Source organism: Colias eurytheme, chromosome 9, assembly GCF_061535395.1.
Source record: "Colias eurytheme isolate Ceu_HAF_F1 chromosome 9, ilColEury1 Martin Lab GWU primary, whole genome shotgun sequence".
Classification (NCBI taxonomy): domain Eukaryota; kingdom Metazoa; phylum Arthropoda; class Insecta; order Lepidoptera; family Pieridae; genus Colias; species Colias eurytheme.
In genome coordinates this window covers 9,349,286-9,373,288 of record NC_142988.1, presented here as the reverse complement: position 1 = coordinate 9,373,288, position 24,003 = coordinate 9,349,286, and the positions used below count along the sequence as shown (strand labels likewise).

Here is a 24,003-nt window from a genome sequence, read left to right as displayed (position 1 = left end):
TAGTTAAAGATAATGTGACTCATGTATAAGCGAATAATAAGAAGCGGATATTGGCAAATACTTGAGGTTTACTTTAGTGTCTCCCACGTTTTAACGTACAAAATGCTATAAAGTTACATATTAGTTTCGGCTAATTGTTTTATCCTTGGCCTCAGATTTAGGCAATCTCAATTATTTTGCTTACATATAGTGCTTTAAACAGGCCTATTTTGAATTGCTTAATTTATAATTAAGGCTTAAAATCGAAATTCTGATATTTGGGGATCTTTTACTATACTTCGTACTAACAGCATAGATCTTCATCCAGTAGTTCTAAGAATATTGTATTATAGTGCAAAAGGCGAATTAAATAGTGCAATAGGCCCACTACCATAACATCTGTGCAAACTACACAACCTTGATGTGCCTTATTTGAAAATAATGCATTTTTTGCGAACAGTAAAATCGCGACGAAATGGCAAAGAAATAAAATTCAAGATTCTTTCAACAAACTTTCTATTCTGATTATTATAATTATGTATTCATTCGATTTATAAGGAATAACAAAAGCATTATACAATTGAAATAAGATTAAAAAATACTGCAACGATGGTCGAGTAAGTATAGATATTAAAATCGACTCTATCTTATTTCGCTCGATAGATATTATTTTAGAAATTAACAAGCAGTTCACACCTTGATAATTTCATACTTGAATAATAGTTTTTCAAACTAAACCTTTATTATTATCACGATTTTATAGCATTGCAATATTGTTAACAACAGAATAGGGAAACATTTTAAGCTTTTTAAAGTTTAATCTACATAAAAGCTTGCTTCGATCTATCTTCCTTTGAAAAATGCAGCATAATAACCATTCCATATATTATTATACTAAAATAAAGTCCCATTACTTTATGATAGTCGCTGGTCTATAATTTTCAAGTACCGCCACAACATTGTGACGTTAGTTCGAAAACATTTATTGCTACTTAGATAATAGGATGTGATAAGTGAAACCAGCAGTAGATGTTAATTTTTGATAACGCGTGTCGTGATTTGATAGCTATAATAACCCTGACAATTTTAAATGTACCTAATATTGAAACGTTACCGCCTGCGGTTATGCCTTCTTACAACTGCAGTGTAACTTTCGAGGTTTTAATCGTAATCTTAAGTTATGAATTATTATCTAAGCTTTTCCTATAATTTCATATTAAATAGGATAATGATTATAAGAAGTTATTTTATAGCTTTAGAAATGAAAATTTTTATTAAGTGCTATGTTTTTAGTATGTTTTATTACGGAAAATCCATAACTGGTGAAACAATATAATGGAATAGTTTGTTTTCAAGTAAGTAGTAGCAAAATCCAAGTATATTTCTCACAACCAAATATGAAATCGAACTGTGTTTTATATTACGTATGCCATTTTGATTTTCAATTGATTCTATTTGTACTAATTCCAAACTCGTTAAATTATTTATGTCTGGGTATGCGCTTACAAGAGCAGTTTAGTTTTATTAAACCGACATATAATGAATACGTATCTATTAAGAAATCAAAACAAGATCACAAAATATACAAGTGATTGCAACGTATCGGTGATTTTGTAAATATTTAGTATTTAACGATACGCAATATCATTCATTGCTTATAATACTGGTCGTATTAACACTTATATATAGTTAAATAATTGCTACAGATAAATTATCGGTAAGCGTGTATAAAAAATAAATGGCTACGAGTTTATTTATGGGTATAATAAAGCTACATGTTATAACAATGCAGTTGCGACATTCTCGCTATTTCTTTCGCAATGTTCACCCTCTTTAGCTGCGACAGCATAATGGTAATTCAATTTCAATAGCATTTATATATACAATAAGTATCTGATAATTTTAACTAGAAGATATACTTCGTGGTCCTCAATTTGATTTAAACTGGCGCAAAAAATAAGAAAAAAGGGTGGCCGTGAGTTACGAAAGCGTAGGTAATGGTCGATGTCAAGGTACAAACCTGCCAATACAATCGACAACGATTGACGGATTATGAAGGATTTTAACCTATTGTATTGTTTAACCTATAAAATTGGTAGAATAAACAGTACTGTGTTTATAAACGAAACGTGACTGTCGTGAAGAAATGTTAGCTTAAAAACATAATCATGTGATTCTTATTTGCATGAATTTTAATATTAATTATACGAGAATACGTTTCTTATTCAGTGTATGATAATGGCACAGATAAATATTTCAATTAATTATCTTTTCAGGAAGGAAAAGGCCATTAAAGTTGGCATTATATCAGTAGTTATGAGTAATAATTCTAGTGGAAAATAAGTAACTCCCAGAGATAGATAGCCGGTTGTTGTAATTACCAGCGCATGCTAAATATTTAAAGAATGATATTGGATTTAAGTAATAAGTATAAAGTGTAAAATATACCAAAATCCTATACATAACAAAAACACAAAAGCTGCCTATAACGGTATCATAGAAAATACGTCTTGTTTTAATATCATAAAGGGTTGCTGAAGATCCTATAACTACACGATAACAACTAAAACTTATTGAATTTAAACACATTAAGTATGGTTTTCACTCTCACTCCACCAAGGCATAATGCACTCAATTTGTGTTCAATTGTTTTCTCTGAGACTTGCAGACAAAGGCGCTCTGTCTTAAACATGAGTGAATTAAGGTTAAGGACACACTATTATGAAATTTAGTTTTTAACTAAAAGTTGTCGACCTTTGATCTGATTAGTTTTATTGAACATTTATCGGTTCCAAGCCCATATGAAACGTAATGGTTAATTGATTTTCAATTTGCGTCCTTCATTGAAACAATATAAAAAGTCATTATAAAAATATATTACGATTGCATTATATTAGATTACTCTTATATTGAAATAAGTTAGTGCAATAAACATTATATTTTGAATTGTGCACGGTAGATAAATAGCTTTACTATGGCGTGGTTTTTAATTAGGAAACATACCCATACTACGTGACCAATGTAGGGGGGAGGGATCTTTTAAAATCTCTTGGATCGGTAAGGATCTTTAAAATCTTGGCATACACTACGAGAGGTTACTAAGGGAGGGAGGGGTCGAAAAATCGCAAAAAATAAGTCACGTAGTATGTACATTCCGTTATAAATACAATATATAAAGAACAATGTAAATAGCAGCTTAAATACTATTTTTTACATTAACAATATCTCTTATTCAATAGAAATAAAAATAGTTATAACAATAGAAATTGCACACAAGGTATAATTTATATGGCTTTATGGTAGTCTAAGTAGGTTAGCTAGAGCATTTTCATGGAGTCATGGGTTGATATTGTTCCATTGTTACTAATAAAGCTGGTACCATGCTTATCCACTTATAAGCGTGTTAGTAAGCCTTTAAGGTATAGGATCAAGCGATTTTTATCAACGAATATTTGTGATAATATTCTATTGACTAATCAAATGTGTGGATAACAGAAATAAAAATTTAAAAGAGTAATTGAATAAATAATTTTTATTATTTTAAAAAAACTCAATATTTCTAAAAACTCATGAAACTCTACATGAACTAACATCCACTCACATTTATTATCAACATAATATTCTCTCTGCAAAATGATAATATCATATCTCTGTAAAAGTATGTATGGAATTGATTTTAAATATATTTTTTATTTAATTCAGATTATACATCCATATTATTGTTAGTACTGACGACTATGGTATATCAATGAAAGGTATTGAATTTAAAGGTATTATCTTGCTCTGACATAAAAAAATAATAACACAGTTAATATTATTATAATTAATATATTTCTACATATTTTGTATCGTTTTAGAAAATAAGTTAAAACGCTCTGTGTTGCACCAAATGCGAATTCAACGACGTTGTAATGCGAACGTAATAACACGAGAATTACATATCCTCAAAACACCGTCTATTTTACGTGTCGCTTAGCATTGTAATGCTAATATTTCTTAACTACTTCATAAGTCTCCTAAATCGTTGTTATTATTTCAAAATTAATCTAGATAACTCGTTAACTGATAACTGTATTACATTATTTTACAGTATTTGACTATTTTAATAATTTTATTGCATGTCTCATTAAAAAAAAATTAACTGTTGAATTTATATTTTTGGTTTTATGGCATTCAAATGCTTTATAAATATAAATAAACAGACACATAAAACTGAAAGAATAGAATAAATTCGATCACTCGGGCGGGTCACGAGTGGCTGAGTTGGTGAGGCATCCGCCCCGGAATGGCGCGAAGGATGCGGGTTCAAGTCCCGCCTCGTGATCGAATTTTTTCTATTCTTTATAAATTTATATTTATAAAGCATTTGAATGCCATAAAACCAAAAATATAAATTCAACAAAAAAAGGTCGTGTTCCATCGTTACAATATTGTATTCACTGAAAAGTGCTTCATATTGGTTGAAATGGTTGTTAATCATCTCAATAGATGGCGCGCGGTGTGTCCCTTCAGACACATAAAACTGAAAGAATAGAATAAATTCGATCACTCGGGCGGGTCACGAGTGGCTGAGTTGGTGAGGCATCCGCCCCGGAATGGCGCGAAGGATGCGGGTTCAAGTCCCGCCTCGTGATCGAATTTTTTCTATTCTTTATAAATTTATAAAAAATTAACTATTTATAGCAAATAACGATATAATATTTCTCAAGAAATCTTATGCTTACTTTGCTATCCCTACTAGTATCATAACTTTGTCTATGCTATAAAAATAATGTTCCATTATTTTTTCTCGTGAACTATGTGAAATGAAACATTACTATACGACAATATTACTCTATACAACAGCAGCCAAAAAGATAACAAACACACACAAAGAAAACCTGCATGCGGGGAACCGTGCGTAGGTGAAATTTGTACCGTACTAAACAGCAGTACGCTACCGACATTTAAATTGCCTTGTGATTTCTGCGTTAGTGTTAAACACAACCCGTGCAATACAATAATTAAGACCACCTACTGTTGTTCCAATGCGAAAAAGCGTGGGAAAGGATATTTTCATAGAACTCTTGCCGACTTCCCACAGTACAAAGCAATGCAATGATTACTTAACTGAAACGTACCTCTTCCGGTTATCGATCTGTTCAATATGTGTGATAAATTAATTATGATGAATATTACATGTGGTAATATTGCCTTGGATGTATTGAATAATATGATAAATTAATACCTAATGATTGATATCTACTATTTTATGCCGTTTAAATCAACGATGTTCTCTATAATAGACAACTTTTCATTTATTTAGGATACGTAAATAAATAATAATAAATAAATAATAAATAATTTTTTTACCTTATTATATTATATTATAGTGATTATATTATAGTGATATATTATATTATAGTGATCATTATAAGTTCTAATGAATTTCCTATGTAAAAAATATATATGTTATTTTAGTCTACTCTATTGTCAAAGCGAAAAAACCAAAAACTAATCAAGTCAGTTTTAAATATTTAGTTATCAAGGCAAGATCAAGAAATACGTTTTATTATAACTAATAAAAAAAACAAGGATATACATTACGCTAAATAATTTTCTCTAGCAATATCTGGTAGTTATTGATATATTTAGGTATAATTACTACTGAGTCGTGAGTGATAAATTTGTCACGTTTCTTTTTATAATTACATATATAAGTGAAGGTATGTACCAGAAGCAAATAGACAGTTAGAGATACCCCTAGTATTATGTATGTATTAAGGCTATTAATGGCATCTGACTCTACTATACCAAGACTCTACACTAATTACTATAAAGATTGTATATATTATTCTTAATTTGACACAACAGTGTTTTTGTCTATATGTTTTGAAATCACCTGACTGTGACTCTATAATATTATCGCACTATTAAGGTTAATCAATTATTTTATATTAGAAGTCAAGTGAAACAATATAAATTTAGCATTGACTTCACATACGGATAAAATTTGATTAAAATTTATTCTATTTTTTATATTTTTCATAATATATAGAAACAAACGAAACTTTACGCAATAATAACTCATTTAAATAACAGTAAACAAATAGCAAGTCGGTAAATATTACGAAACAAGAACAAATTTATCAAAGAAACACGAAAATTAACGAATGTACGTACCTACTCTCGATTTCTAAATTTGCGATGAAAACAAGTTCGCATTCTTGCGCTAATGTTATGACGAAAAGCTGTGATTTATGAACAGACACTGATATGAGGAATGTTTATTAAATTTAACACAAATAAGTCTAAAAATTATGTTATAATTGTAATCCTTGGAAATTGGTTTATCATTAATTGCACGAAATAAATTCTACGTGCTCAAAGGCGTGTTAACCGTAATACATGTAATACTTTAAAGGCATTTTATAATTTAGATACATATATCAACTATAAAAATTTCATCAATATCCTCGATATTTTTGAACCAAATAAATAAAATAATATTTTATTTTTATTTATTGTAATTGAATACTTTCTATGAACGTAAAATAGGTAAATTTACAGTATGTTTATCTAATAAACATATTGAACTCCAATTAAGAGCCTAAAGCTTATTTGTGATTTAAAACAAAATAAATAGCAATTTTAGGGATTCAGTATTTCTGAAATAAAACCTTAAATGAAATAAAAAATGAAATTTAAATGAAATAGTACCTACCTATATAACCACAACAATGAAAAAGTACATAAAATATTGAATAACTATTAGTTATAACATCGATTGCATTTATCGCACTTGCATCGGTACCAGGAGATACAATCAATTTCTGAACATTTATCAGTAATTAAAAAAGCAATAAGAGTTATCTGACACGAATCTTATCCATTTCCTCCAATGCATGCAAACTTATGCAACGGAAAAAGTTTTATGTTCTATTCATTTCTTCGCAACTGCACTGTTTCGACAAATTAAAACATTTACGGCGTTATTGTTTCAAGTTATATTGAGTCGCTCTTACGTTTTAGAGGCAAAGTAATACACAATAATAAATTAAATTAAAACTCTCTTTTATCTATGCTAAGATTTGTATGTTTGTAACGAATTGGCTCATAAAGTACTGGATAGATTTGGAAAAACACATGACCAAAAGCAGGTAAAACCGCACGACATAGCTGTAGTTCTTATTAAGGCTCAGCAATAAATAAAATTAAATTTATTAATTGTTTCTTGAGACTTCAACTGCTACCTACACGATGAATCGTGTAAACTGATTATTGCGTTTAGATTAGACATTTACTGATTGTCTACAATCATAAAATCAGTCCTATATAATATCTATGTTACATATAAAACTCAAAGGTGACTGATATAATAGTGATCTATCAACGCACAGCCCAAACCACTGGACGTATCGGGCTGAAATTTGGCATACAGGTAGATGTCATAACGTAGGCGTCCCCTAAGAAAGGATTTTAGAAAATTCATCCCCTAAAGGAGTAAAATAGGGGATGAAAACTTATCTGAACATGAAAATTTATCTTTTCCAAGCAAGCGAAGCTGCGGGCAACAGCTAGTATTATATACAATTCAGCTTAACTAGTACGCATGTTTCAATATAACGGAAAACAATACATTAGTAATATAATAATAATCTTTATACAGATATTTGTGAGTTCAGAATCGGATTTTAGTCTCTTTTATAAAATCCTAACAGTAAAGTAGATGACTTTTGTTATAATTGTCATGATATAAATACGACACACCATTGATATATAAATTCTTGTTACCAAAAGATTATATTTCTTTGAATGAAATATTAAAACCGGAACTTATAAAAAAAAAAAATATATGTGAGGATATACGCATTTATAAATATTAATCGGCAATCAGCACCGCGTTCGCGATTCATTATGATTTATTGTCAAGTAAATCTATCGTTTTTGTTCCAATGCTATTTTATTGTACTGCTGTCATCTTGTAAGTTTATGAAATAATTGTTTCGTTATATCCATAAACGTTACTTGCGAAATCATTTATCTTTAATGACTTCCAGGAACATACACTTATCTCGTTTCTACGCAGAAAATACCTACTTTATGAGTTTCAAAAATTCGTGTAAAAAAAATTATTCATTTACCTTTTTGTCTGCTACTAGAATAGAATTTACAACATCAAAACTAAATACTTCCTATCCTATGCTACTCAATATTATAAACGCGAAAGTTTGTGTGTGTTTGTTACTCGTTCACGCAAATACTACTGAACCGATTACAATGAAATTAAGCACACATATAGAGGGTAACTTGGATTAACTCATAAAAGTTTTATCTCGGAAACCCCACGGGAACGGAGATTATGCGGTTTTTTTTTTTGAAAACGCGGGCGAAGCCGGGGTCGGAAAGCTAGTACTCCATATATTATGTATTTTTAACAAACGAGAAAACATCAACATTCATTTAGTCAGATCTGTGCAAATAGAAATCATTTTATTTTATGCGTATGTACAGGAAATACATTGACCTCTCACCTGAGTTTATATACTACGTAATCCAGTAACTAACAGCTGCAATTTTTCAAGATTTACACGAATCTTATTAGCTTTTATATGTTTATTATTTCTTTCAATCAAAGAGAACACCCATAAACTGTTAATCCCCACGATTAATCTTTGATGTTAGATAAAACGGTATTTCCTAGGTAAATCTTATATAACTTATTTCTTTTGAATTTACGTGAGAACAATGACTTGCTTGTTTCACATCCCATGCAAGGATTATGCGTTTATTTTATATAATAATGATAAAATTACATTTAATGTAACGAATCCATTGGGTTAGCTTTCTATATCGTCACAATAGATATTATTAAACATGGAAGTTAAAATGTGACACTTTATTGGTTGTATCATAAATTGCTTTCTTTATTATGTTATTTAAAATGTGCGAGTAATTGAACTTTCTCCTACAAATTACTGTCGAGACGCAATCAGATGTGGCGGGAAACAAATACATAGCATTGTGATTTCTGTAGTCCGAGTTACATTTCAATATAAATTGGTTTATATATATTGTGTCACTGTGTATAATAGCAAGAATTCTTGCAGATTTTATTAGAGCAGATGAATACAATCAGTCAATTCCATAATTTCTTATATTTATTAATTGCTAGACACGTGTTTGACGTGTGAAATTACTAAATATTTCAGTATAATTATTGTGTAATTATACCTATTTTTAAACGAAGTTTCATTTAATAATTATGATCATAGAAAACAGTATAAAAGACCTCTGCTAGTCATAATCATAAAATAACTATAATACTAAAAATTTATAACATCCACATTACAATATATAATTACTGTTCCTGCATTACACAACGAATTACGATCGATACGCTTCAACTTTTCACTTCATTACGCGCTGAAAGTGACTAAGAAGCCGCCTTTCATTGAATTTTTAAATTACCCGAAATATGTAGCTCTTAGTCAACAATGTTACGTGTTGTAGCGAACTCGATTTGTTCTCAAAGTGTCCGGTAAAGTGGACACTTTCACTATTTACGCCCGAGCGCCCACAATTGTTTAGTTGAGTAAGTAAAAGCTCCGTTTTCCGACTGCACAATAATCGCCGCTAATAAAATTTTATATCTACGACAATGCACTTATGTAACATTATGACGAATTGTTATGTTTCTAATTATAATCTCTCAGTTCGATACGGTTGGCGTTCCGCGCGAATGGTGACATTAGTTTTATGTGTGTTATAACTCTGTGTCAGCAAAAATGATCGATACAGAGCTAACTACTGAACACACCCAACGCAAATTATTGCACGCTATTAGAAACTATTGTCTATGTAGGGTCGTTAATCTCTGTTATGAAGTTTGTACATCGACCTTTATTTAATGATTTTTACTGATCGTCCCACCGCTTATTGAAATATGACCTTGTAATCTGTGAATGAAATTAATTGAATATTCATTAATCTTCACAATAGTGACATAAGTAATAACTTAGGATAAGTAAGTCATACATCATTGTAACGATGTGGTGTTTTTACTTCCACAGTCACGATCTTTTTTATCTGTAATTACCACGTAACGTTAAACTATGCGGTTTAGTTGATTGATAAATCTAAGAAGACTCTACTGTTACCAGTTAGCTAATAGCATTCTCAATCTATCAACCTCGATAAACTAAAATTTGTTTTTGTAAACTGCAACTAGAGACAAAACAATTGCTACCGTTGTCATTGTACTATATCGAAAACTCGCTGACCCATGTCAGTGAGTTTGATGCCATCATGGCCATGCCATCATGACCCCGTTTTCAAATATCTACGTACTTCAAGCTGTAAGATGCCATTTTCGTCCATCTAGTAAACACAACAGTCTGTAAAATCTACAAATAACAACAATAAGGTACCTACAACCGGAACTTTTGCGGATGTTGTGTAAAAGGCATATGAATATATCTGCATTAGTTGCTGCTCTAATCATCTATCAAGTTTTCCACGATATATTTCATACATTTATCCTCATAGTATTCTTGACCCACTTGAAAAGTTTCTTCAGCAAGGAAATTATGATTCAGCTCTTGAAAAACCTGGTTTCAATCAAGTGGAACGGTTATACAAATTAATTGTTCGTATCGTAACGCAACTAAGTTACGTGTGCATTTCATTGTTACATTCGTTCAAGGTTCTAATATTATAACTGTGTGAGGTCAAGTCGCGAATTATTATAATAATAAACATTTATCTGTACAGGTTTGGCCATAATTAACATATTAAGAACCACTGTAAGAACCACGAATTATAAAGAAGAGAAACTCGTGTTCTCTGGCCAAACTTTACCACTACCAAACCAACAACTTGTACCACTACAAAAACAATTTTATTTTTTTACTTAATCCATAACGAATTCAAAGTGAATTCTTCAGAACATAGATTACACGATAATAGGTTTATATTAAATTATAATAATAAGACTACACGTTACATGTACCTACCCATTAAATTACATAATAACTATTGTGATATGAAATTGATTTAAAATTCCGTATTAAAAATAATACATGATCTTATGAAGTGGAACTATTATTTACTTTTGTTGCATATACCATAATATAATTGAACAAATAGGTACTTACACTATTATTAACAAAATTAGGTTAATGTAGATACATAAAATAATTACAATGTCATACTAACCTTCAAAATTCAACACAAATTAAGATGATTACAGAATATAAAAACCGCAGGTGTAACGTTGCATAAAATAATAGAACAGTGGTTTAGTTAACCATAAATGTTACATCACACCGCAGCTTCAATAAATAGCGATTAACGTCATTTATCTTCTGCAATAAGGACTGAAATTGAATAACATAAAGGAGCCACGTGGGTTAAACGATAGATATCTTCGTATTTATGACTGAGGCGAATTGCAAACAACATAATTGAAACCCGATGAGTAGATATGCCCTAAGGGCAAGGTATTAATAACTAACACGATTTATATTTACTACTTTATGATTAACAACTGGAGGATATTCGTTAATATCTCTATCTATTTGGCTAGGTAAATATGTAGTTTCTGTTTTACATATTTATTATACCTTCTGTGTAAGCAGATAACCTTTTAATACCATTTTAAAGTCGGAAACATTGGAATATGTATATGTATTTGCCAAAATCGATATGATATCAAAAAGTCATTTAAAAATGTGTCCTATATTATCTATCTGCGTGCTCAGCTAAGAAAAAAATAATGTAATAATTAAAAAAAAAACTACTTAACTGTTTAACAAAAAAGGATATCTCTATCTCTAATTTTCTGAACAGCATGCGCAGGAATTATATAATAAAACGAATAAAATTGCGATAAACAAATAAACATTAAGATTACGACTGTAAATTACAAACGAGCATTGTTTCACAGGTTTGCCGCAATCAATATTATACAAGGAAGTTTGAGATTGTCTCGATGTTACAAAAACAGAATATTAGCAATATCTTGTTTGAAATTCAATTAAATGGACATGATTTTTTTCGACGTATTGACTCATGAATTTGTTCGTGAGATATCTTTATGACTTGGTCATAGCGGATTCTCAATAGCTTATAAATATCAAGACATACAATAAATTTCTTCAGCTTAAAGTTAAGAGTTTATCTTCAAATAACTAAACCTTTACTTTACATAGATTAAGAATTTCATAACCCAGTGTTATAAATGATAGTTGATAATAAAATATCTAGTCTTACTGATAACTGCAGGACGCCATATAAGAGTATATAGGCCTGAGAATAATTAAATTGAACGTTTTGGTTTATTTCATTGAGTGATTTTATTGCTGGGAGTTTAGATTTCGACGTGATCTGATTACATTATTTATTGGCAATTTAAAACAGCTATAGGAATAATCTGTAGCTACGTTTCATATTTGAGAGTGGAACTATTATACTATATAAGTCAGATCTAATGGTGAACTATTATATTTACAATAAAAACACACTGATCATTTATTAAATTTAAATATTAAGTATTTAAAAAGATAGTATAGAGAGATAGAGATCAGCTCTATTATACAGTAAAGACTGTGTTAGTGATTCAACCTGCAAGATACATTGATATGAGTATAATTAAAAATTATGCTTATTCAAATTAAATTTATCCATGTTGCGTATCATCAATTTATATGTATGAACCATTATCAATAATAATTTTCATTAATCATATTACGCAAAATATTTTAAAATAAATATCTGACGCATATGTATGTGGGTGCACAGACACTGATTAAGAGTTCGTACCTATATAAATTTTCAAAAGATGGATTAATAAAATTCCCTGGTACACATGTGTTAATATTGAATCATCACATTCACTTTCAAGGCGGTTTTATTGCTTCGATAGCTATCAATTATCCTTGTATTCAATACAATACAATGTAAGTGTAGTATTAAAACCAATAAAATAGATCCAATATTAAATAATACATTAATTACTGTTTATTAAAACTATTATTGCTAGCTATGAATGAATACGAATTGCCATCTTTAGATATAGTACCAAGAGAGCTATAAAATTATACGTTAAATTAAATACTTACAACAAAGTAGCCGTTTGAAATGTACACACTTAAAATAAACAAATTATATGTATTTATTTGTTGATGAGGAAGTAAAAGTAAAGTTGGTTCAAGGCCACCGTTAAAATAGTGTCGAACCATAAACAAAAACTGTCCGTAACGAAGTAGTCCACGATCATGGAGTAATAGACAATTTGGAAATCGTGTAACGCGATAGTATCGTACAACAAAATGTTCAATTAAGTGTAGCGATAGATAAAATATAGGCCGCAGCGACTGTCACAAAACTGTAGCAACTAACGAGGAAGTAAAAGTCCTTGCATTTAAGGATAGATACGAAACTAAAGTCCCTGCTTACTTATGGTATTTCAAAAGACTCGTGACAACACAGTTGCTGCTCGCTACTGTCTTAAATACAACACGATTTACATAAACGCACCTGTTCCAAATCGCCGTGGGCTTATCTGAGAGACATATTGCCTAAATAAATTCAACATCACCATACCGTAGGACTGACGAAATATTCCTGACTGTAACTACCATTTATAGTTCTCAATTTAATCAGAAGTCTGCCTCTGTCTTTACAATGTATTGAAATTAATTGGTACCTCTAGTAAAAAAATAGTTCAATGCACTTCCTGACAATAGCAAACGGTTTCAATTGCTACAATAATAACAGCGGAACACGCTTGATATAATTTAAAAGCATAATATTAAATTAGTATTATTTTTGTTTCAGAAGCGATAAACGCAGCGGATGATCAATCGACTTCAGCATCATGGTGGCAGGCGGGTACAGCGACACCATTCCGGGACAGCAGCAACGGATTCGCCTCAACCCACGGCATAGTCCAAACCCACCCCACTGCCAACGATCCGTTTGCATCGTTCGGAGGAATAGAGAGCACAATTGGACCATCGTCTAACCCTTTCGCTCAGACAAGCGGCAGCGGTCCGCTTAGCGGAACATTCAGAAGCAACCCGCTTCCACCTCTATCGCGAAGTGCTAATGGCAAAGCTGGACTAAAGCATTTGGACTTCACCAGCAGTGCAACAGCTGAGCTCCGAAGAAATCCTGCGTTGTCTGCTCCCGATGAGTGCGCTAGAGCCTGCAGGGAAAACGAGCCACCAAGGATTTGCTACTACCACTTTACATTGGAGTTTTACACTGTTCTCGGAGCGTGAGTATTCATAATTTTGTACATAGGCTGGCCGTCATGAATATCCTGTTTTAATTTAATTGCTGGGCGTTAACTTACCGGCGATTGATTATTATATACTTTACAAATTATATTTTAGGGTTCTCTGGTAGGTTTTAAACTAAAACTCCATCAAATCTCTTCGCACATAATATAATGTAATCGTAATATAATTTTATAATTGATTGAAACAGGACAACAAAATAAAAATACATTTAATTAGGAGCATAATTGTCTAATATGTATATGGTTTCCATGGTGCGAATGAACGAATAAATGATACTAAATTTGTTGTATAGAATTCAATACATTTTCATTATATTAATATTGAATACATTGGCGGTATTAATTTATATTTGATATGTGAAGGTTACGACATACAATGCTATATTGTATAATAACAAACAACATTCATGGGCGAGCACTCGCGCTTTGCCGTCTTTTTTATGATAATAAATCATAGTCATTTCAGTTTTAAGAAGTACTCACTTAGACCTGTATTTACTGGTTTCCTGAGACGCATCCTCTGTTGCAAAACATTGGCATTTCGATAATTATTATATTTACATAAACCATTTACATTGGGGTCACAGTAAATGACAGACCTAAGGTTGTTTTAAAATTATTTGGATTATATCTCATAATATAATTAATTAATTAAGTATAATATTACGTGTTATGACTTCATGGCTGACTTCACGCGAAACAGCCTGGTTCCATGAACGATGTTACGGTCCAAATGGTCTAAATTTAGCCGTACCTGTAATTGATAGCTGGTGTCGACAGCGGTTATGAAAATTATGAAATTACTTCTCGCCTTCGTCCTAGGATATTAGTAATTTGTAATCATATAATCTACATCTATCTCAGAATTAAGTTAATATACATACATAATGAAATATTTAGTATAATAGGGACTACATTTATTTTATAAGCAATTAAAATAACTCATTGTTTCACAATGCAATAAAATTTTATGATATCCCGCAGGGCGTGTCAAGTATGCACACCAAACGCAACCAACGTCGTGTGGTCACACTGCCAGTGTGTTTTGGCTGACGGAGTCGAGCGTGGTATCTTGTCAGTGAACAGAATGTTGCCCGGACCATCCATACAAGTATGTGAAAACGATAAAGTGGTCATCGATGTCGAAAATCATATGGAGGGAATGGAAGTAACAATTCATTGGCACGGTATCTGGCAACGAGGCTCTCAATACTATGACGGTGTGCCTTTTGTTACGCAGTGTCCCATCCAACAAGGAAACACTTTCAGGTTCGTTTCAAACGATTTTTTTTATAGTAACTAACAACTTACTTTCCTTTTTTTTAACTTGTTTCTATTCTGAGCGATGATTATTAACAAATGACCCTATTGACTTTTTAGAAAAATTTAATGTAATTTATTTTTTCGATTTCCAGATATCAATGGCAAGGTAATGCTGGTACACATTTCTGGCACGCGCATACTGGTCTCCAAAAATTAGACGGTCTCTACGGCAGTATTGTTGTACGTCAACCTCCTTCCAAAGATCCTAACAGCCATCTATACGACTACGACTTGACAACCCACGTAATGCTCATCAGTGATTGGCTTCACGAAGATGCTGCTGAAAGATATCCTGGTCGCTTAGCTGTTAACACTGGACAAGATCCCGAAAACGTACTTATCAACGGAAAGGGACAGTTCAGAGATCCCAATACTGGATTCATGACTAATACGCCACTTGAAGTATTCACTATCACTCCTGGAAGAAGATACAGGTTCAGAATGATAAACGCGTTTGCTTCAGTCTGCCCAGCGCAGGTCACTTTCGAAGGCCATAATCTAACTGTAATTGCCACTGACGGTGAACCCGTCCAGCCCGTAAAAGTTAATACTATTATCTCGTTCTCTGGTGAGTTAGATAACCATGTTTCCTCGTAACACTTCTGTCAAAAATTAAAGTATACTATAATTAGTTAACAAACGAGTACGATAAAAGCTGCAATTAAAAAAGGCACGCCCATGTTGTAACGTTGAGCTATTAACTGGTGCATTACTTGAACCGAAACGAATTGAATAATATTTTATTGTATAATAATATTAACCATCAACCGTGGTTAGTAATTACTTATGTTTTATTCTACAGGCGAACGATATGATTTTGTAATCGAAGCTAGCAATATCCCGGGCGCGTACTGGATTCAAGTACGTGGTCTTGGAGAATGTGGTATTAAAAGAGCACAACAACTGGGAATTCTTCGATACGCTAGAGGACCATACCAGCCATCTACTCCTTCACCAACCTACGACGTTGGAATACCGCAAGGAGTGGTAAGTGACGGTCAAAATGTATCTCATTGTATAGTTATGTATAAAAAATACTCATGAATATCGACTGTATATACAATATTAGATTGGTGACCCTAAATACCCCTCAAGATTGCTGTAATTATCTCCTTGAAAAAATAAGTAGTTACCCTGAGTTGGGATCACGGGCCTATCTCATATATTAATTGGCGGATATTGCATACTGAATACCTGTCGGCACAGCAGCCTCGATTTAAGTTGGTAGATTTTGTTGCACACGATTGCTCAAAGTTTAATATTGGAATTACTTTTGAGCGGTGCAGTACCTACAACTTTTTCAAGTGTCGACCAGTACGCAATTGTATATAATGGCCCATTAATTTTCAGATTTGTAAATTGTTTTTATAAGTATAAAAAATGCAGTAGCACATTTGACCGTATTTATAGCTCCTTTCCTAATGCGAATATAAATCCATATCCATTCATTAACAATAATGTTTCAAAGAAAGGTTTTCCTTATCTAGTTTCATGTACCTATATACATGTTTTATATACTTAATATAAGCAAATGGTATAATCCATATTATAATCAATGGAAACCTTTCTTTAAACAGTCAGCCGTATAGTTAACTACCTAGTAGTTTAAAATAATTCACTTACATTCAACCAGTATTGATTGCAACTGAATACAAGTAGAAATTATAAATACAGAGAAAGTAGACAATAATTTGTAGCGTAGTTAACGCACGTAATACTAGTAATTGCACGTACCTTATCCTAACTAACTATACAGGTAATGAACCCCTTGGATGCCAGATGTAACGAACCCAGGAATGACGCTATTTGCGTCAGCCAGCTGAAAAATGCAAGACACATCGATCCCGCTATTTTACAAGACAGACCCGATGTTAAAATTTTCTTGCCATTCCGTTTCTTCGTATACAGGCCAGAAATGCTTTTCCAACCGAACACGTACAACAGATACTTAGGTAAGATGGTCGTTGATACTTCAAAGATTCCAATCCATTCCTTCTTCCATTGGTATCCTGGTTTAATATGAGTGTTAACTTTCACAGTTGCCCCGCAAGGAGATCACGTTATCAGTTTAATCGATGAAATATCTTATATGTCCCCACCTGCTCCCCTTATCAGTCAGTTCGACGACATTAACCCCGATCAGTTTTGTAACGGAGACAATAGACCAGCGGACTGTGGACAAAACTGCATGTGCACACACAAAATTGATATCCCACTGAACGCGGTAGTAGAAATCGTTCTTGTAGACGAAGGTATGCATAAATAACAAGATTACATATCAGTTTGGTTTTCATTTCAATGCAAATTTTTCTAATTATTATTTCACTTTCAGTGCAAATCGTGAACTTATCTCACCCGTTCCACTTGCACGGATATGCATACAATGTGGTCGGTATCGGACGGTCACCTGACCAGAACGTTAAGAAGATTAACTTGAAACACGCTCTCGACCTCGATAGGAGAGGTTTACTGGAGCGTCACTTGAAGCAAGGAGACTTGCCTCCGGCGAAGGATACCATCGCTGTTCCCAACAACGGCTACGTTATTTTGAGATTTAGAGCTCACAACCCAGGATTCTGGCTTCTTCACTGTCACTTCCTCTTCCACATAGTGATAGGCATGAACGTAGTACTGCAAGTAGGCACGCAAGGCGATCTGCCGCCAGTGCCGCCGAACTTCCCCACGTGTGGGGACCATCTTCCTCCGATTACCGCCAACTAATTGGGTTCCTACAAACTATTTTCAGTTTACAGACGTGCAACATTGGTAAACCAGTTGACATTACGTTAACTAAGTGTAATTTTATGTTTGTTTTGTGTGATGTGTTCGATGGACTCGAAGTGCTCGACTCCATCGATAGTGTTTTATATGTATTCGAATGTTCAACTGAAGTTCTTAAAGATAGTGATTTATTTAAAAGGTGATTCTATTTCTGAGTGTATTTTATTTTATGCAATATTTGGTGATACTGTTAAAGTTGCATCGATGTATCACCTCGACAGATTCTGAGGCTCTCAATTGTACAAAACATCTTCCTATTATCATAATGAACGTCTGTCCTATGTACTTGCCATTTTATATATTTTCCAACAATATTTATTTAATTTTGTGAATTATAAACTAACAAATATTACATTGTCGTGCTAATATTATTCGTCCAATTTGCTTTGAGTATCTTATTGAATCATCACCATAATCCAAGAGTGAATTCCCATTCAAAGTACAATTTAGATTATTATTTAACGTTTTATGGATACCATTGAGATATAACTGAAAAGCAATGTTTGGATGGTTGGATATTATGCGCGTCAATGTAAATAATTAGGGAATTAATATATTATTAATAACTAACAAGCATGCAATACACTTAAAGTAATTGTAAATAAATACAAACCGCAATACCTGTAAATACACATACGTTTGTATAACGCTTAGTAAACCCAAGTGCACTGCCACCACATATCTACATTTTGAAGACTGTTCTTAACATCGCACTCACACATAAACCAAAATACTATTGGAGAGCGATATAACTTTAAAATAATATATTTGTGTAAAGTGTATTTTCTTCAAACCTGTGTTAAAGTGTGAATGTAGATAAAAGATAGGAACCTATACGTTACCATTTGAGTTACCATTATAACCATAATAAGTATTTTATTATTTACGAATCTAATTGTAACCAATTGAAAACTTGGCATCGAAAAATAAAATAAAACAAAAACAAAAATTCTTGTATCTTAAGACGACGGTGTAATGATTGCAAGAGTTTATTTATAACATTTTATAATATTAAGAAATTTGTAAATTTTTTGTACCATTTAATAAATGTATAAAGTAAACATGTTTCGTTACTAAACCTGTGTAATGCAATAAATCGTTAACTTTATTAGCTATAAACGTGTAGATAATTTATAAATCGCTGAAGTATCGGTAATTAACTGACATACCTAATAATTATGTTCAACGCTTCGACAACCCAGACGACATCGTTTTTAAGAAGATTTGTTAAAAAAACATCCACCTTCTTACCGCAAACGGACATATTGAGTAGTTTAAGGATTTTCGGATTTTGGAAAGTGCATAAATAAACTTTATTTTATTTTCACTTTACTCTTCGAGTACACTATTTGGACAGGTTAACATGGCCTTTTCTCTTATAAAGCGCATCTTTAACTAAGAGCCACGGAAATTGCATCAAAATATTATGAATTTTATACAATTTATAAACTTTTTCAGCTCCGAATCCTTTCCTTCCTTTTTACTTTAAGACACAGTAAATATAAGAATATATTGTAGTTAGTGTATAATAATCACAAGTAGCTATTTAAAGTAGTAGTAGATCTTTAGAAAAGATTTTGGGTGTTGAAATTGTTGGTGAAACATGCAGTGGTGTAAATCCAGGTTGTATATTTATTGTTGTTTCTATCTTTATCTTACTTAATTTCTTTCAATTGCTTATAAATACCCGTTTCATAGAAATGTTCTAAATATATTCAATTTTCTCTAGGTATTAAATCCTCTAGATGCGATATGCGATGTTAAACGAAATGACGCTGTGTGCGTCAGCAATCTGAAATCTGCAAAACCTGTGGACAAAGATATCCTTCAAGAACGACCTGATGTCAAGATCTTTCTACCGTTTCGTTTCCATTTCTACAAGCCCAAGGATCTATTTAAGGAAAACACATACAGAAACTATTTAGGTGTGATATTCTTATACTAAATAATTCTCATTATTAAAGTTCAAAATTATATAACTCTCCAATCTTCCATAGCCTAAAAATTGTAAAACTAGACACCAAAAATTTACTGTTTCAATATCTTCTTTTAAACTAGAGTATCAACATCTTCACCGTCATCACCTTGGAAGTTATTTCTTCCAAATAAGTTACCCTAGATCTTCAACATTATAAATTTAAAGTTTAATATGAAGGTTCAGAATCTAACCAATATTCCGTACATTTTAGTTGCTCCCGGTGGAGACCACGTGCTCAGTTTGGTTGACGAAATCTCATACACGGCGGCTCCAGCCCCGCCACTGTCCCAAATGCACGAATTGCCACCAGAGATATTCTGTAACGGAGATAACAGACCCGAAGATTGCCCCGTTGATTGTAGATGCACGCATATGATTGATGTCCCTTTGAACTCCATTGTGGAAATTGTTCTTGTGGACGAAGGTAAATATCATAGAGTACATAGTTTCATAAAATGTAATTTTAATTCTGAACCGCTTTTTTTTCATATGCAAAATGGAAAAGTATAATTTTTGCAATTTATTTAAAATTACTATTTTCTATTAAATAGGAAAGGTAAGAAGTATTCGACCTTACCACTATCCCACTTTCTGTAAAACAGAACCAAGTACCAAATCTAGCACTCTCAATGAAAATTAAGCGGGTTTAAAATTATGTTAATATTTTATAATATTATATTTTCCTCTAATTACAGTGCAATCCCCGAATCTATCTCACCCGTTCCATCTTCACGGGACGCCATACAACGTGATCGGTATGGGTCGATCTCCGGACAAGAACATTAAGAAAATCAACCTCAAGCATGCTCTAGATTTAGACAGGAAAGGCCTATTACACAGACAGTACAATCTACCGCCCTTCAAAGACACGCTCGCGGTGCCTAATAACGGATACGTCGTATTAAGATTAAAGGCTGATAATCCAGGTATTAAACATGAGTAAATTCATATTTCATGCTACATTTTGCATAATTAAAGACTTGATTTGTAATGCTTACGTTTACTTACTTCGATTTGCAAATTGTCGATCAGAATTCTGAGAACTAGTTACTCGTAGTTACCTATAATTCAAGTGAGTAAACAAAATTACATTAAAAGTAATTCATTTAATTATGAACCAAAAATCTATTAAGTTTAAGATTATATTATGTACCTAATACTTTTGAATTGTCGTTTCAATCATAACTGTCTCAGTTATTTAATTCTTAATAATTATCTTGCAGGATACTGGCTGTTCCACTGTCACTTCATCTACCACATCGTCATCGGAATGAACTTAATACTGCACATAGGAACGCAATCTGACCTACCGCCTGTGCCGCCGAACTTCCCCCGCTGTGGCCACCATTTGCCATCGATAACACCCCCCTACTATCCAATAATACACTAGCCACTTGCATTTCCTCCTAGAACCGAACAATATCTTAGTTAGGTCATCAAATGTACGGCGGCATGATTTAAACTTCAACGTCAAGTATTGCCATAATTTATTTTGTTGTTGAAAATATCAACATGCGACCAACTAATACGAGTAAAAATGTGAACAACTACAAATTACACCTAGAAAACCAAAGCTCCTGTTACTTTTTTCCTCCTTCCTCCTCTTTATTTTTTCTAGGCGTAGAAAATTAGAACGTTTCATTTTAACAGTTTCATCTTTGTATTATAGTTTTGTACATAATAATTAAGTGAACTCGCATAAATAAGTTTTAATGCTTTAGATATAATTTTGTTTTATGTACAACCAAAATAACATAAAGGCTATAGAATATTAACAGACATCAAAACAATATTTTATATTCAAACTTTTAAATGATACAAAGTATTATGAAACGGCAATTAAAGTATTAGTTACGTCTTAAATATCATCTTAGGTTTTTATATTGTATTTATATTTAAATTTCATTTCTATCCGAATGTTACCCAAGATTTTGAAATACTAAATATTAGTTTTATTTATATTAAGTTTATGTAAAATAATTAATGAAATGGGTGAACATTCGAATAAATATGGATCATTTTACTAATTATTAATATATAGATTATAGTATGTAATTTTAAAGAATATTATTTATGTTTACACGAAATTCAGCAGTGTGTAATATTTCGGCGTGGAAAAATACAAAGAAGATATTTATTATTCATTGCATTTTATATGAATAGAGAAAGTATAATAAGACCATCAAATGTGTTAGATGCGATCCTAATAAATATTTTTAATAATATTTATTACGGTCTTAATGTCTAGCTTCACTCATTTATTATATTTTTTAGTTCGCACCACAGTCAAATTATATTATAACATATAAGTATCTACTTTTTTTCATTTATTTTCGCTAAATCATCATTCCGGGAAAGTTAAACTAATTTCAATCCAAACGAGGCGAACTTCATAATCATAAATAATTTTTTTATTCTATATTCTTTATTGCCAAGATTCAAAGATACCATAACGATCGCCCTCCATGACGTGACGGTATTGCTTTGACGCAACCTTGAAATTTTATTCTCAACGCGCCTAAAGAAGTTTCACTTCAAAAACTAAGAAAAAAGTTTGTTCGTCTCGTTTGTATAGAAATTAAGTGGAATGCGTGTTATATTGACACAGAGTAATATTTTAAAATAAAGTATACTGCTGTGGTTGGTCCGCATCAAATATATTTATTATATGACAGAAAAATCCCTTAAAACTTTTTTTTATTATTCAACTACTACAATGTTGAACTTCACCTCAATTTTGTGTTATTTATAATCTTTAAAGCTTTATTATATTGTGCTTATTTTACTGATTCTCTATAGTTAGTATAAGTAATATAATTTATAAGTATGTAGTTATGTATTATTGTAATATTAGTCAAAATTATATTAAATAGCGTGATAATAAATGAAATTTCCACGTCGAAAAGAATTTTTTTACTAGTGAGTAATAGTCAATTTCAATAAAATATTGTATTTTTATTCACTTTGTGTTTTATTTGTCAACGTTCAAAAGATGATTGTAACAATTTGGTTACAATAAATTTATTGCATGTCTATAATTTATTTACAGCTACAAGAACGAATGTCACCGACAATCATAGAGATCGGCCATTCTCCCATTACGATACGCACAGGCGATTCAAGTACATATCCTGCAAGTCTCGGAGACTAGTCGCCGCGGAGTATCTCTCATACATTTGTATGTAGGCTCGCACAATTATACAATGTATGTGAGATATTCCGCGGCGACTAGTCTCCGAGACTTGCAGGATACTTGAATCGCCTGTGCGTATCGCAATGGGAGAATGGCCTAAATAACAAGCCTACAATCTACATAGTTTTTTTAATAGATAGAGCTATTCAAGAGGAAGGTTTAACTACAGATATTATTTATTAGGGGCAAACAAAGAGAGCAAAGCCGTGGGCGGAAAGCTAGTTAAAAATAAAAAATAGACTTAATTTTCATCCCATTAAATACAAAAAAATATATAGATTCTGCTTAAATACATGAAAAAACGTCCTTATTATGCGCAAGCTATGTACATAATTCACGCGTAATATTCCGAGGTTAAATAACTTCAGGTTTTTACAGATATTCTTGAAACAATGTCATCTCTTCATAGCATAAATAAAAATAAAGTCGTTCTGTGTGTCTGTCTTTTTTGTCATCTTTCGACTT

The 24,003-nt window shown here is 32.0% G+C and overlaps 1 protein-coding gene across 3 annotated transcripts in view; it reads left to right on the top strand.

Annotated features, from left to right (window-relative positions):
* The window catches only part of stw (laccase), a 54,532-nt gene extending 31,225 nt beyond the window's left edge, over window positions 1-23,307 (top strand). The window contains exons 2-9 of one of the 3 annotated variants that reach the window (XR_016457067.1): window positions 13,798-14,239; window positions 15,248-15,532; window positions 15,679-16,154; window positions 16,389-16,573; window positions 17,343-17,538; window positions 17,626-17,838; window positions 17,919-18,506; window positions 20,097-20,232. Coding sequence is in view for 2 of the 3 variants with exons in the window: in XM_090105488.1 (XP_089961614.1) it covers window positions 13,798-14,239; window positions 15,248-15,532; window positions 15,679-16,154; window positions 16,389-16,573; window positions 20,097-20,292; window positions 20,557-20,769; window positions 21,041-21,271; window positions 21,569-21,735 (2,195 nt within the window). In the remaining variant the exon portion in view is untranslated. Of the gene's footprint in view, window positions 1-13,797; window positions 14,240-15,247; window positions 15,533-15,678; window positions 16,155-16,388; window positions 16,574-17,342; window positions 17,539-17,625; window positions 17,839-17,918; window positions 19,429-20,096; window positions 20,293-20,556; window positions 20,770-21,040; window positions 21,272-21,568 lie in introns of those variants that run through there. The other 2 variants (XM_090105488.1, XM_090105489.1) reach the window with 2 other exon arrangements.
* The last annotated feature ends 696 nt before the right edge of the window (window positions 23,308-24,003 follow it).